A 13,713-nucleotide genomic window follows, 5' to 3' on the forward strand; every position below is an offset into this window, starting at 1 on the left:
ATCGAGCGTGTCCGTGGGAATCGGCGGATACGAAATTGTTACACGTATTACTCTTCCGGATCGCTGGCCATTTATTCACCTCCCTTTCGTTGTCCCTCCTTTGCCACGCGGTAAAGCACGCGGGATATAAACGAGAAGCGAGACGTGGCCCGATCACGTGAAACGTGCCGCGAACCGTAAATTGGAATAGACACGATGCTCGGAGAGAGAATGTTGCCGAGCGAATCGAGATATTATCCTTCTATCCCGGTCTCTCCGTCCGTGTCCTTCACCCTTTATCGCCGCGGTAACGCCGGTGGTAACGATAGCTCGGCGTTCCCGTAACCTGCCAAAGTCGTAAACGTGCTTATAAGTAACGTCCGTCGAGTGTCCTCCTCCGATTTCGACGAAACTTGGCGAGTTCGTGGAGCGGCGAAGATACGTTTTTAGCGACGGTAAACTCGAGTTTAAGAAACGAAACTACCCTTCCGAGTTTTCAGCCCTCGCCATTTTCTCATCCGTCGGTTATCCGAGGAAGTTGACGCGTTGGCTGCCGAGCTAACTCGTGAAAATTTCTACAAGGTTAAGATTTTCTCTCGAGACTATGAAAAATTAAATAATTTCTGTCGTAATTTTATCTGTCGTAGTATTTAATATTTCTAATGTCGTCCGATTCACGAATCCTGTCCAGAGTTTATTTTCATTACTCTCTCACCTTTGAAATCAATTTTTTTAGTTCCCTATATCCCTAGTTCCCTAATATCCTCTCTTCCTCGTATCTCTCACAGTTTTCGAGATATGATCGACGAACGAAACTTCGGAGAGTAACCGCGGTCTCTTAAACGTAAATTGTCAGCGCTGCGAATGCACGTGTCTTTATTCCCGGTCGTTCTACGAAGCTGAAAAGCTTCGTCGAAGTCGGGTACGGGGGTGTGGGACGGCGGGGAGTTACTTTACGGATATTCCTCGTTAGCGGCAGCACTCTCGCGGCATCTCTAGACACCGAGGACTACGACTCTGGGCTCGCTCTAGAATCGCGGTACGTCATCGTGACGGCGTGTTTCGGAAATCGAGATATCCCGTAGCGAAACCCGGCTACGATTCTTTCCGCGACGACGCGACGACGTTCCTATTCTTGGATCCGCGGCGGAGACGCGGTCGGGTTTATGCTCCGATTCGAGAACGTTCGCGTCGCTGAACACGCGTGAAAAGTGAATCTCGTCGAACAACGTCTATGTCCTAATCTAAGCATCTGCATCTACGTTCGAGCGATCTGGTTAACAAATGTCTAATGGAGCCGCTGCAGTCTAATTCTGCGAGCTAACGCTAAGAGGCTACACGAGGCGTAACAACTGAAAGAAATCACGTACAACATTAAACGTTGTCGGTCTAAACTCCACTACGCTAGATCAGGATTAAAAGATGCGTCCACGGTTGTCTGGTGGTGGTGGTGGTAGTAGTAGTAGTAGTAGTAGTAGTAGTAGTAGTGGTAGTAATAGTAGTAGTAGTAGTGGTAGTAGAAGAAAGACGTATAAGACGGTGGTCCGTCGAACGAAACGCAGGCCCGCATGCAAAAGGTAACCTCGTACGATTAGCCGATGGAAAAGATAGAGAACGAGAGACGCGGATGGGTTAGTAGTAGGACCGTACCTCGTGTCGCCGTGTTCCTCCGCACCATTCCGGTGGGGGCGTAGGTCCTGCCTCGGTTTGAGGACAGGGGTCAGCCCCCATTTCTCGATGAACTCGGTGCGGGAAATCTTGGCGCTTCGCGGCGGTTACGAGAGGGGGCGGATCCCCCTCCCGAGCCCCATGCCCCCGGAGAGCGGTGCACCCCCGCACAACACGCACCCGACGATGCTTCCTCTCCACTCCTCTACGCGGCACTCCTCCGTCTCCTGCCTCTATGCTCCTCCTTCTTCTTCTCCTTCTCCACCTCCTTCTCCTACCCTCTTCTCTTTCCTCCGTTCTCCACCCGCTCACCGCCACCCTACGAACGCCCAACCCCGTGTGCCGTGGGTCCGAGTTATCGGCACCCCTTGTCTTTTTTCTTCTCCTGCTCTACCACCCTACATCTCCTCTTTACTCTCCATTCTCTGTCCAGTGGTTCGCTCTGTCGCACCAACAACACCAACGGACACCGACACGAGAGACCGATCCACCACGAGTAAACCAGCACGAGCACTACCAAAAACGATCACTGTGACGCGGCGGCGAACACCGACGATCAGCGACGCCAAGAGGCAGCACCAGCAGCACAGTCAGTAGCGCGGCAGCAGCGCTCAACACACAGCCACCTATCAAAATGGCTGCTCTCTCTCTCTCTCTCTCTCTCTCTCTCTCTCTCTCTCTCTCTCTCGCTTCTTTCGAAACCCGCCCCTCTGGAAATCTCTTTTCGTCGCTCAACCTGCTCTTCGTTCCACCCCTACCCCTATCCTTCTCCGTTTCGTCTCGGTTTCGCTCTTTGCTTTCGGTCCCTGTTCGGGACGGTAACGTTTGCTTTTTCACTTTTCGTTTCTTCCTCGCACTATCCCCCTCCCCCTTCGGCTCGCTCTCACACGCTCTATCTCTTTCTTTCACGCACGCATTCAACACTTCCCTCGCTCTCCTTTCATACGTTCATATCGCGCTACACGTTCTCCTAATCGCGCATCCCCTTTGAACCTGAGTACGGGGTCCAGCAGAAACGGAGAAACGGAAAAGATGCCGATACAGGGGTGGAAGTGGAGTGTGCCGGAGCCAGCAGGAAGACGTACAGGAACCGTTAACTGACGCGGTGCGTTCCGTCACTCTGTAGCATCGTTCACTCCCGATCACTGACGGTGTCGGTCGGCGACAGGAGCGAGCGGAACCACGACAAACGAGAAAACGAGAGGCGAGAGCCAGGCCGAACAGCACCGTGGCAGCCGCGGCGCACGAGCCATCGATGACCGTTCGTTCGACGAGCAGTCGCGGACAGGCGAACGAGACGACCGGGCCGTCGACAACGGCAACGACAACGCCTTTGTGCACGGGGACGGTAACCGCGGCACGCGTCTCCTCGTCGCAACGGCGCGGAAAATCTCGATCAAATGGATCGCGACCGGCCGACTGAAGCGCCTCCACCGGGAGACACCTATCATCTGAACGCACTGTTCGGGTACGCACTGACACACGTATGTACACTCTGCGAGCTTTTCGCGACTTCTCCGCCTTTTCTCTTGGTTCCGTCCGTACGTTCGTCCGTCGTTCCTTGATGTTTTCCGCCCGTAGCTCGACGTTGTACGTAGTCGTGTATCTCTGTCCGTTCGCCTCGCCTCGCCTCGCCTTGCCTCGCCGCGCCTCTAAGCTCGTCTCGTCGCGCCTGCTCCCTGTCGCTCTCGGTCTCGGTCGCACGCGCGCCTCACACCCGACCACGAGGATCGCGGACCAGTCGACGGAGAGTTTTCCGTGCCACCTCAGCGCTACGCCGACGAGAACTCGTCTGAGAAAGGCTACCGTCGTTCTACGTTCCGCACGCGCTCTCCTCTCCTCTCCTCTCCTCTCCTCTCCTATCCACTCTTTCTCTCTTTCTCCCACGAGAGCGTCGGTGGAGGCTACGGTGGAAGATAGCACCGATGGAGGTGGAGGTGGAGGTGGAGGCGGAGAGGTGACGGTGGTGGCGGCGGTGGTCGTGCCGCTGCTGGCGGTAGCCGGTGGTGGTGGCAGAGAGGAGATCGTACCGGTGCTGGCAACTACGCTGGAGAAAGAAATATATCGCGAATAGAAAGACGATGTCGTAACAAAAGCTCGCTGTACGCCCCAGCCACCTTCGTTACGCCTGTTTTTCCTTCCACCTTTGCCCGCTCTCGTTCTTCCTGCGCGTACCTGTCTTCTCTCTTCTCCTTCTCCGCTCGAGCTTGCAAACCTGCGCGCTTCTACCGACGCTTCTCCGTCTCTGTTCCCCTCCGTTTCTCACCTGCCCGATCGTTCTCTGTTACTCTAACCGTCGCACCCCACCACGATCGCCACCCAACTTTCCTCTCGCTCTTTCCCACCCCTCCCGCGCTTTTTGCTATTCCTCTCTCTCGCTAATTTCCCCTTCGCCTCGGGCTACCTCGCCGTCTACTTTCGTTTCGCGAACTCTGCGATCATCCATCGTACGCGGCCCCGTTCTATGCTCCACCAACCTCTTCTTCCACGTCCCCCTATCGCTCTCGCGAGAACGCGTGCCCGAGCTATGTCACGCAGCGCTCACGGTCGGTGTTTTACTTCGTTCCTGCGAAAAGCGACGAGAGGGTAGAACCGGACCACGTGCCGGATTTTGCGCGACGCTGCCGGGACAGGTATCGTTGAGGGTATCGCGTTTGGTACGCGGAACGAAATGTTCTCGGAGCGAGGAGAACGTAAGTAGAATGCCGACCGTGTCGAGTAGTAGTTTCTTTCGCGATGAAGTCGAGTTTATTTTCGTTGCTCGTACCATTTTTTTTACGCCTAGCGTAGGCCAACCGTTAACGGTGTCTGGGTCGTGCGAAACGAAACTGCAACGAATCGATCTTCTCGATTTCGTAATCGTCTATCGACGTATCGATCGAAAGCGTGACACTTGCGAACTTGAAGCGTGATCGAACGTAAATAAATCGTTTCACTTCTCCCGTTTCGAGATAAACTATTGTTTATAGGATGTACCGAAAAATCTTTCTTCAAGATTTTCAGGTCCGACCATCCCTCTATAATTCGGTGTTGTGGGGTACACGAGGTTTCGACTATCGGCACGAGGAGATCAATGGTTGTTGCGTAATCGTGCCGGGCAACGAGGTGCACCCCCTGCGCTCCACCCTCGGCCGTCCTCGCCACTTCTCGTGACCATCCTTGTCCCGCAACCCCTGTTCGCGGACCTCCTTCTCCCCCCTCTGCGGATAAGGCAGACCGCTGGTCGCGATCGAGGACGAGAGAGGGTCGACGCTATGCCAAAAACTCGCTACGGAACGATAAATCGGCCGCGGTACGCACGCGTTTTTGAACGCGACGTCGAACCGTTCGCGACGTAACGGACGATCACGAACAAAACGAACCCTCGTGAATTCACGTATCCGTTCTCGTACCCGTCCACCGTGCGCCATTTCTTCTTTCCACACGCGCGCGCATTTCTGTCAACTTAGTTCCGTCGTCGCACCGCACCGCGCCGAGCCGAACCGTTCCGTTCCCTTTCTTTTATCGCTGCCTGACTTTTTTCCCCTTTGCACCACTTAGTCTTCCGACAGATTTTATCCTCGCCCCGGCCGAGATCGCAATTTCTCAGGGGAAACTTCGTTGGACCCTTGATCGATAAGAGTCGCGGACGTTCAAGGGTGAGGCAACCGCGCGCCGACGGATTCTCGCGAAATCCTGACGAAAGTTCGAGCATCTCAAAAATTGTCCAGACATATCGGATGTCCCGTACGAGACGACATCGTTAGTCTATTTTATTATGGTTACGCAAATTTATTAGAGGTTACGCAGAATAAATTTGTGCTCAGGCGAATTTAAAAAAATCTTTTAATTTTGAATTCTTTTAAAAAAGTTTTCTGGTCGGAATTGCACGCGATATCAGTTTTGTTTCTATAATCTTTTTTTCCCGAATTCCGAACATCTCGTACGAATCTTGTATAAATTTGTTCGAATATACAACATTGACGGCATCTCGTTTCTTTAATTTACTTTCAGCCGACTATCCCGCTCGCGATTACCGGGGAGATTATGTACGCCACGATTGAGTTCCTTCCTCCGTTTTCCACCGGAAGTCCAGCCGGATACGCCAAGTATGCGACTTTGAAAGCAAACGCAAAGTACTCGGCAATCAAAGAGTTCATCTTTGACTTGGTACGAGCCTCGTTCGCTGTATCTCTTCGGCGTTATTTTTCTAAAAAAATAAAACGGAACGCCACAAAGAACGGGGCAACGTGAAACGAGTCCGACCGACACGAGAATCGCCCCGACGAACGAACCGTTCGATTTTCGAACGATGCTAGGTACCTTTGACCAACCTTGTCCACGAAGCGCGGGATTAACGCGTCAAGTGTCGGAGATGCACTAATATGGACATACTTATTCGTTAATCTGTGTTAACTTGATTTTTTTTCCATTTGTCTCGGACTATATTTTCATTCTGTTTATTCGTCCTTTGCCTCGTGTATTTTGAAATCTTGTACAAATTTGTTCAAATATACAGTCGGTACCACAAGTAGAACTCTTAAATAAGAGGTTTGATGTTTCCAAATAAATTAAAAAATACATTAGAAATATGTGACTCGAGATATCGAAGAAATTTGTCTAAATTCAATAATAGCTTTGATGTTTCCAAAAAAAATGATTCGTCATAAATATACGCCTAGAGACTTCACGCGTGCATATATCTATAATAAAAAATTCATTTGGAAACACCTATCAAACCTATCAATAAATTTAGTTAAATGTCTTCGATAGACATAAGAGAAGACTTACGGGATTGACTTGTAGGTCCGGTTTATAGACGCGTTGGGCAAATGTTTTTTTTTTAAAATGTAATCGCGCGTGACGGCGTGCCGATGACCTTAAATTATTACCCGAAGTAAACGCGTCGAGTCCGTCTGTGTAAAGACAACGATAGGTTTGCATCAAATATTGCCAAATGTCGTGTCGCGAAACGTCCGTGGCCTCGCGTCGCGCTTAACGTTTCTCGGACGTCTGATCGCGCACCGCTGACAGCTATTAATAATGTACACGACCTCGGTGTGACTCGCGATTCGTCTATGTAACGTTGTCGAGACACCTAGGTCTTCTCAATTGTTCTAGCGAGAATGTTAAGAATCCGCATAGGTACTCGCAAGACACGGCACAACCCCCTCGTTCATTCTCACCTTGAATACGCCAACGTGACTTGGTCACGCTCGCCATGCTGTCAACCGTTTAATAATCTCGTTCGTCTAGGTCATCGTGTTTCCCCGTGTCCGTTATCTCTCGTACTTCGCACCGACTTGCTCCCCGTACTTGGCCGCGATCGTTGATCGATAACTCGGTAAAGCACGCTGGGTATATTTTTGTTTGTCGTCGCGAACAAATTTCCGAACAAAATATGGAACGCGTTTCACTCGAAATCGAATCGAAAATACACGGACCTGCGAGAGTTCGAGAATTTGCTCGAGTTGTACGTAAATATCCCTGTAAAATAAATAAATAAACAAATCGAACGTTACATTCCCTTCGTTCCACCTCTTGGTCGCCTTGGTCCCTTTTTTCTCAGCGGCTCGAGAGTCCACGGGTCGCATCGATTTACAAGATGGAGTGCGCTGTAGTGACACCAGACAACGTTGGTCAGACCGTACTCCCGGCTCTCGTCCGAGCAACACCGATATTTCCCAGTTCGCGTTACCCGCTAACGAGCAAGAGGTATCGTTGCTACATATTCATGTCCGACTATGAATGAGTGGACTACGCGTGCATACGACCCCTGAATTCTACCGCGTACTCCGCACGTCTCGCGATTCGTATTTACCTCGCGCCGTGACTTGAAAGTAGGTTAAAGGTAGCGCCAAGGTATCGATATTCTATTAAAATAATATCGGAGATCGTCGCATTCTCGTTCGAAAGTATTTCGTCGATTGTTTATGACATGGCAAACATGATGGATTTTCGTTCATTTTCGTAGCTCGAACGAATCAACTCGTAATGGAGCGACGGGGAGCATGGTTGCGATGGCATAGACGAGAATCAAAAGCGAATGAAAATTCGAAGAGGCCACTCTTCGCCACTGCTTGAGACTCGCGCTATCCTTATTCGCGATTCGAAGGATAACGGACGTTTCGAGGTATTTATGCGCTTGTCGCTCTCGTCTTTAGTCCGATTTCTTTCAGACATAAAGACTGGATAAGTGCGAGGAGATCGGGACCTAAACGTTACATTTCTATTCCGTATTTACATTTGGCTCGAGTCTAGCGTCGACGGTGAAAAGGATAGGGAGTAAAAGAGAAAGAGGTCCGAGGAAGAAAGTAATCTGCAAAAGCGTATCAATCCGTTAGGATCGTGTTATACCGAGTGTCAAGGAGGAACCCCCTTAGTGGTAGTCGTGTTGGATTTATCCAGTAAATCCTGTCTTGCACTTATCCAGTCTTTACTGTAAAACGAATCTGTCCCGATGTCGCCACGTGGTTCGCGCAGGACTAAAAATAACGCGTACGGTAAACTTTGTTCCGCTCGACGCGGTATCCTCGTGCCGTCGTCGAGCACGCGCGCGCGCGCGCGCACGATCGATTTGTCCTAAACAGTCCTGACCAGACCAACAAACGCGTCGGTCGACTGGAAGGCGACCAATTCCGGCTGCGATGCTTCGCGAAATTATATTCGACGAACATCGAAGCGGGCAACGCTCGCGGCCGCGCGCAACAGTCGAGCAATATGTAAGCAGTTTTGACTGTCGACGTTCGAAAAAACAACTAGGCGAGATTATCGCTCGAAGCGAGAGCAGAAGCTATGAAACTCGGTGCTCCGTCGATGCCTTCGTGAAAGCTTTCTCATCGGGGACGATGGAATAATCGTTACAGAAACAATGCTAATTCGGTCTAACGATCGGCGACGGTTAATTAATCCCCGCAAACGGTTTTTCCAAGCCGTCGTTCCCTCGTAACGAGTTCCGAGGGCGCCTTCATTCATCGAACAGGAAAAAAAGGCGTGCATAGCCGGGCCGGGGTAAATGGAAGAAGAAATCGATGCCGGTGTCCCATTGATCGAGACGGAGGTTCTCGATCGCGGGACTGGCCGAGGAGTTCCCTCCTCGTTCGTGACTTCTACGACACCGTCGACGGCGACCTAGATCGCGAGGACGTGCCGCGTTTCATGCGGACGAACCCTACGTGAAAGTTCCAGTCGTGCTCCGGGCCGGGACGGAAGGAAACGGAATAGCATGTGGCAGCATTGCAGTGCAACGGCATTGATCTCACTTTCTCTTTCTCTGTCTTTCCGCGTTCGTTCCTCGTCCCGGCGCTCTTCTTTGTCGCGTTTACAGCGACAGCCGCGCTGGAAATCTGAATGGTGCTGTTCGCCCGGAACGCGACGCGAGTTTTCCTCTCTCGTCGATGCGAGACATTGGGAATACTGTAAATAGTAGCTATTTCAATTTTTCCTCGCTCTCCAACCGAGGTTCATTCCGTGTACAGTCGTTACGGGTCTCTCCGTTTGTCGTTATTTCCTCATCTCGCGTAAATCATCTCCTGTCGCGGATGGTTTCACATCTCGTCTTCTTTACGCGTCTCCACCCTTCGTTCTCAACCCCCGTTGTTCCTCCGCCGGTTTCATTTTCCTCCGTTTCGACGCTTCTTATGTTCGCGCGCGTTTCTCCTGCCATAATTCAAGTCTCCCCGTCCCTTGTCCCGTTCGCCCCCCACCCTCGACCCTCTCGCACCTGTGCGATAACACCCCGTCCTCGTCCCAGCTACCCCCGCGTCTTCCTTCGTCCCTCTTTGTCTCGCGAGGGACGATCCTCGTCGCGCTAACCACGCGCAATCAATACGTTCCCCTCTCCGTCGACTCCCTTTCCTTCCCCTCCGCTGCCCCGACAGCTACTCGTGATTCTGGTCCTCCACCACCTGAACCCCCTACCCTCGGTTTCTCCTCTTGCATCCCCCACGCCGCGACTCCCGCCGGTCTCTCCTTCCGTCCCTTCGGCCTCACCTCTTCGGCCGGTCTCACGCTTTCCGTGTTTCTTCTCTTTCCGAGTGTCCCGGCCTTCCAGCTTCGCCCTCTGTTTTCTCTCTTCTTCGTTTTCACACCATATTCGAGTCAGCTGATCCAACCACCGCCTCGGCACGCTCGACCACCATAAAGCCAAGGTCGGTGCGTCTTCCAAGAGCGCAACGCCAGACCATAGACGGGACTCTACCACTTACTCGGACCGCCTCGTCTATCGTTCCGCGATGCTCGTCCCTTCGTCGCTCCGAACGACGGCGACGGGGTCGGCAAACTTTTCTCGAAAAGGTCCGCGCCATAAACGTTTCTTTCCTGATCGAGCATAATCCAGCATAACGCACGACGTTTCAACCAGTACGATACTTCACTCAAACATCTCGCTCGCCGTCGATATCCGACGCGAATTCCATCTTTCGTTGCCAGACTCGCACAAAAGCAATTCTTAGCTGGCAGGAACGGACGGTTCTCGTTTATTTTTTTTTTTTTTGTTCGTTTCTCCAAGTTTCGGGGAACTTCGAGTCGGCCAACAGCTCTCGAGAGGAGCACAGCGGCGAGGATATTTAGAAAGCGGAGTTCGCTATACGAACGTCTGGAATACGATTGTTTCGTTGGAAGCACTCGCTGCGGAGTGGTCTACGAACCAATTGAACCTCGCCTCGGCTAAGAGAATTTGAATCGGTAAGCTCGAGACTCTGGAACAAGGCTCGGCAATCTACGGGGTCGCGAGCTAGATCCGGCCCGTCGACTGTTATTATTCGGTCTGCGAGGACGACTGACTTTTCGCTCGATTTCATGGCGGAGCTAGGAAATTGCTGTTTCGTTACCCAGACTTCGTTACCTATCGACGCAGCGACCGTTCGATCGCGCCCCATATTTATCTCTCGTTTCTTTCGATGTTTCGCGTTACCTTCGCTCTCGGAAATAATAATTGTTCGGAAAATAAATCAGAGTTCGAAAGCTGCGCTGCTATATGGGGAACAGCTTCGATCTTTTATGATTTTGGAACATAATCACGGATTTAAAAAATTCCTTTCTTTCGTGGTGCAACTTCAGAAATTGGAGCTGGCTCCTTACCGATGGACACCTCCCCAAATTAATCCAATTTTCGTTTAGCTTCGAGTCTCTAATTCTACACCGTTCCTTTACGGCGAACGAGGGGTGAAGGAATATCGAGATTTCCTCTCTGTAATTTTTCAATTCGTTAACTTACGGTGCTCGGATCTCGTAAAGTTGCCGCGGGCATAAGTATCGTGGAAATTCTCGATAATTGAAGATCCGAAAGGCTCGAACAGGGAACTCTTCTAAACGAGGAAGGGCAGTGGAAGCAGCCGAATTAAAAAGTTTACCCGCTACCTTCGGTCTGCCCTGTTACAAATTGGCAAAGTTTCGTTCAAATTCAGGTCGGCTACTTCCGCCGATCTCCTTGTTTCCGTTATCGGGGTCGGTCCGCGAACAGCGCGCGAGAGGGGGGGGGGGTGGTGGTGGTGGTGGTGGTGGGTGTGCCGGCCACGCTACTTGTCCGGCGACGCGTCAATCATAGATACATACTACTTGAATTTCTGCGATTTATCGCGCGCGATACTCTACGTCACGGATAATATATCTCGACGTTCCTCTTGGAACCGAATATCGTTTGACGGACGAGGACGAACGACCTACGGAGCACGTAAATTAAGGGGCTCGGAACATTAGTAAGTAAAAGTATTGGTATTTTAGTAAGGAAAAGTTTCTTCGCGAAGGTACACTTTTCTCGGAAAAACGGTCGAGAACAAGAACGTTGAGAAAAACGTCCAGAAACGGTTAAGCCGATATCAACGAAATTGTACGCGCTTCTTTGCTTAACAGTAGGACTTTATTTAGACCGAGAATTTTTTGTAATTTCAATAAAAACTTACCGCCGCGACAAATTCTTAACTTTTCTTTCCAACTTTGAACATTTTTTTAAAAATTGACCCGAAAAAGTTTTTTTCACCTGAATTTTTCTTACCACTTCCAGGACTCCAAATTAAACTCTGATTGCATAGAACTGTTCAGAATCAGAATTAAAAAAAAAAAAGAAAGTCGGTTCTTTTTTCTTTCTTTCTTTCTTTCTTTTTTCATTTTTTGACGTTCCAAGCCCCTTAATATAACGTCGGATATCGTTGCGAGACGAGTGAGGTCGTAACGTTGTTGCAAAGCGTCTACTCGAAGGCGCAACTTTGGAATGAGAATGGGGAAGGGAACGCGAAAGTTTCGTCGATCGAACGGCAGAGTAGTTTTTTCACCCCCCATTCGAAAATATTCTCGCCAAAAGTTGCGACAGGGGGACGGATCAGGGCGAGCACCCTCCTTCGAGATTCCGTGGAATTTCGAGTCGAAAGTCGAGACACGCCAATAAATATCCGCGTATGTGGGCCATCGAAATACAATCCGCAACGCGGCGTGGAGCTAAGCCAACGACACGGCTAGCATCCGCAGCCAGGCCGTCCTATTTCAAATTACGCCGCGGAAGTTTTGCTATCGGAACCGAACGGGACTCGTTCTTTGTGCCGGTGGAATAATTCGGCCAATTGATGACCGCCGTTTCTATCGACGTCACCGTTTCCCATTGTCCTCGATAACGGTTGTCGGTACCATCGAATCCGCGTAAAGGTTTATCGATTAAACGTGTCGCTGCTTGAAAAAACATGCACTCCGCGGAACGACCTCTTTCGAGCCTGAACGTTAATTTTCTTTTTGGCGCCGTTACAGGGCCCGCCGCGACCAATTCCACGTACTTCTTATCACCGCCGTACTCGTCTCTCGTTTACCCTTTTTCTAGATCGTTGCTTCTCAATACCGAACCTTATCGCGACCGGACAAACGATCGTTTTCAAATTTTTGTACGCAGTTCTTCGCACAATTCTTTCGTGGATTATACGATTCGGTTCCGCGTAAAATATTTGTCCATTTAGTAGAAAAAGAAGCGTCTTCGAGGCCGATGCTTACAGCACGGTGTGGATTGAGTAAAATTGAAAAAATTTTAAAATTTTTTTATTCAATTTGGAAAATCGGGCTTTTAAGGGTTAAGGACGAGGGATTATTTCGATGATCCTTCGAGAGGAACTCGACGCGAGGAAACGAAACGGAAACGAGTGAAAAAGTTGGCGCACCCGTAGCGACGACGATGCTGCACAACGTGCTGTGGTACACCGCTCGAGAGCCTTGGGACCGAGGTAGTAAACTCGTCGTGACAAAGCGTCACGATCGAGGAGAGACCCCGCGTCAAAGAAGACAATAGAAGGCGTAACAGTGGGTACCCTCAATGATTGATCTTACCAAGTGCTCCTTTCGCGAAGAGGACGCCCGGAAGATCCACATTCGGAGCAACAAGAGATTAACACTTTAACGCCCGCTTGTTTCAGACACTCGCACCCGAGAGTCGCATTTAACCAAATACGATCATGGAAAGGGGACATTTTAGCTGGAAGAATAGAAGTCGGATAATTGATGTTGAATCGACGCCTTTGTAATCGACTTTCGTTGGAATTAGGTAATCGCATAGACACGCGGAAACGACGTACTACGAACGGCGGCCAACTTTTAAAAGTGGAAACACGTAGCGGTAAGTCAACCGGTGCTGAAGCGTTAAACGAGTGGAGATATCGAGAGCAACCTGTTAAAAACTTTATCTCGGAACTTTCCACGCCTCTCGCGCGGATCTCTAGTGGGTTCCCTTTAGTTTTTGTTGGCCATCGACCAGCCTTCTATTTTCAAGTCCTTTCTCGCGATAACTGTGACACACTTGTCTCGAGAGGAAAGCTGAACGATAAGAAAACATTTCATTGTCCGAGTGGCCGCACCGTCAACTCGAACAATAATTTTACTGAGATATTTCGAGAGATGCTTCGATCGATTCGTGATTTTTCGGACGCGATATTCGTTTGAAGAGAATCGTTAATGCATCCGCAAAATTGTTAATGCATCTGCTATCTGCACGGAAATACTGTCTGAGAGGGTTTGGGGTAGTTGCGATAAATTCTGAAATATTTATCAAATTGACGATTTTATATTATCCTCCAACTTGTGGTAGGAAGTGCAATAAAATTGTTAATTCGTATG

General features: G+C 50.2%; 1 protein-coding gene across 14 annotated transcripts in view; it reads right to left on the reverse strand.

Moving 5' to 3' along the window:
• The window catches only part of LOC128894470 (potassium voltage-gated channel protein Shaker), a 110,870-nt gene that overhangs the window by 34,560 nt on the left and 62,597 nt on the right, over positions 1-13,713 (reverse strand). The window contains exons 1-3 of one of the 14 annotated variants that reach the window (XM_054156230.1): positions 2,733-3,701; positions 1,630-2,160; positions 1,350-1,417 (exon numbers count right to left, since the gene is read on the reverse strand). The exons of 12 other annotated variants lie outside the window; for them this stretch is intronic. In XM_054156230.1, coding sequence (XP_054012205.1) covers positions 1,350-1,354 — 5 coding nt within the window. In that variant the 5' untranslated portion in view covers positions 1,355-1,417; positions 1,630-2,160; positions 2,733-3,701. Of the gene's footprint in view, positions 1-1,349; positions 1,418-1,629; positions 3,702-13,713 lie in introns of those variants that run through there. One more of the 14 variants, XM_054156229.1, reaches the window with a different exon arrangement.

Source organism: Hylaeus anthracinus, unplaced genomic scaffold (assembly GCF_026225885.1).
Source record: "Hylaeus anthracinus isolate JK02 unplaced genomic scaffold, UHH_iyHylAnth1.0_haploid 4, whole genome shotgun sequence".
NCBI classification, from domain to species: domain Eukaryota; kingdom Metazoa; phylum Arthropoda; class Insecta; order Hymenoptera; family Colletidae; genus Hylaeus; species Hylaeus anthracinus.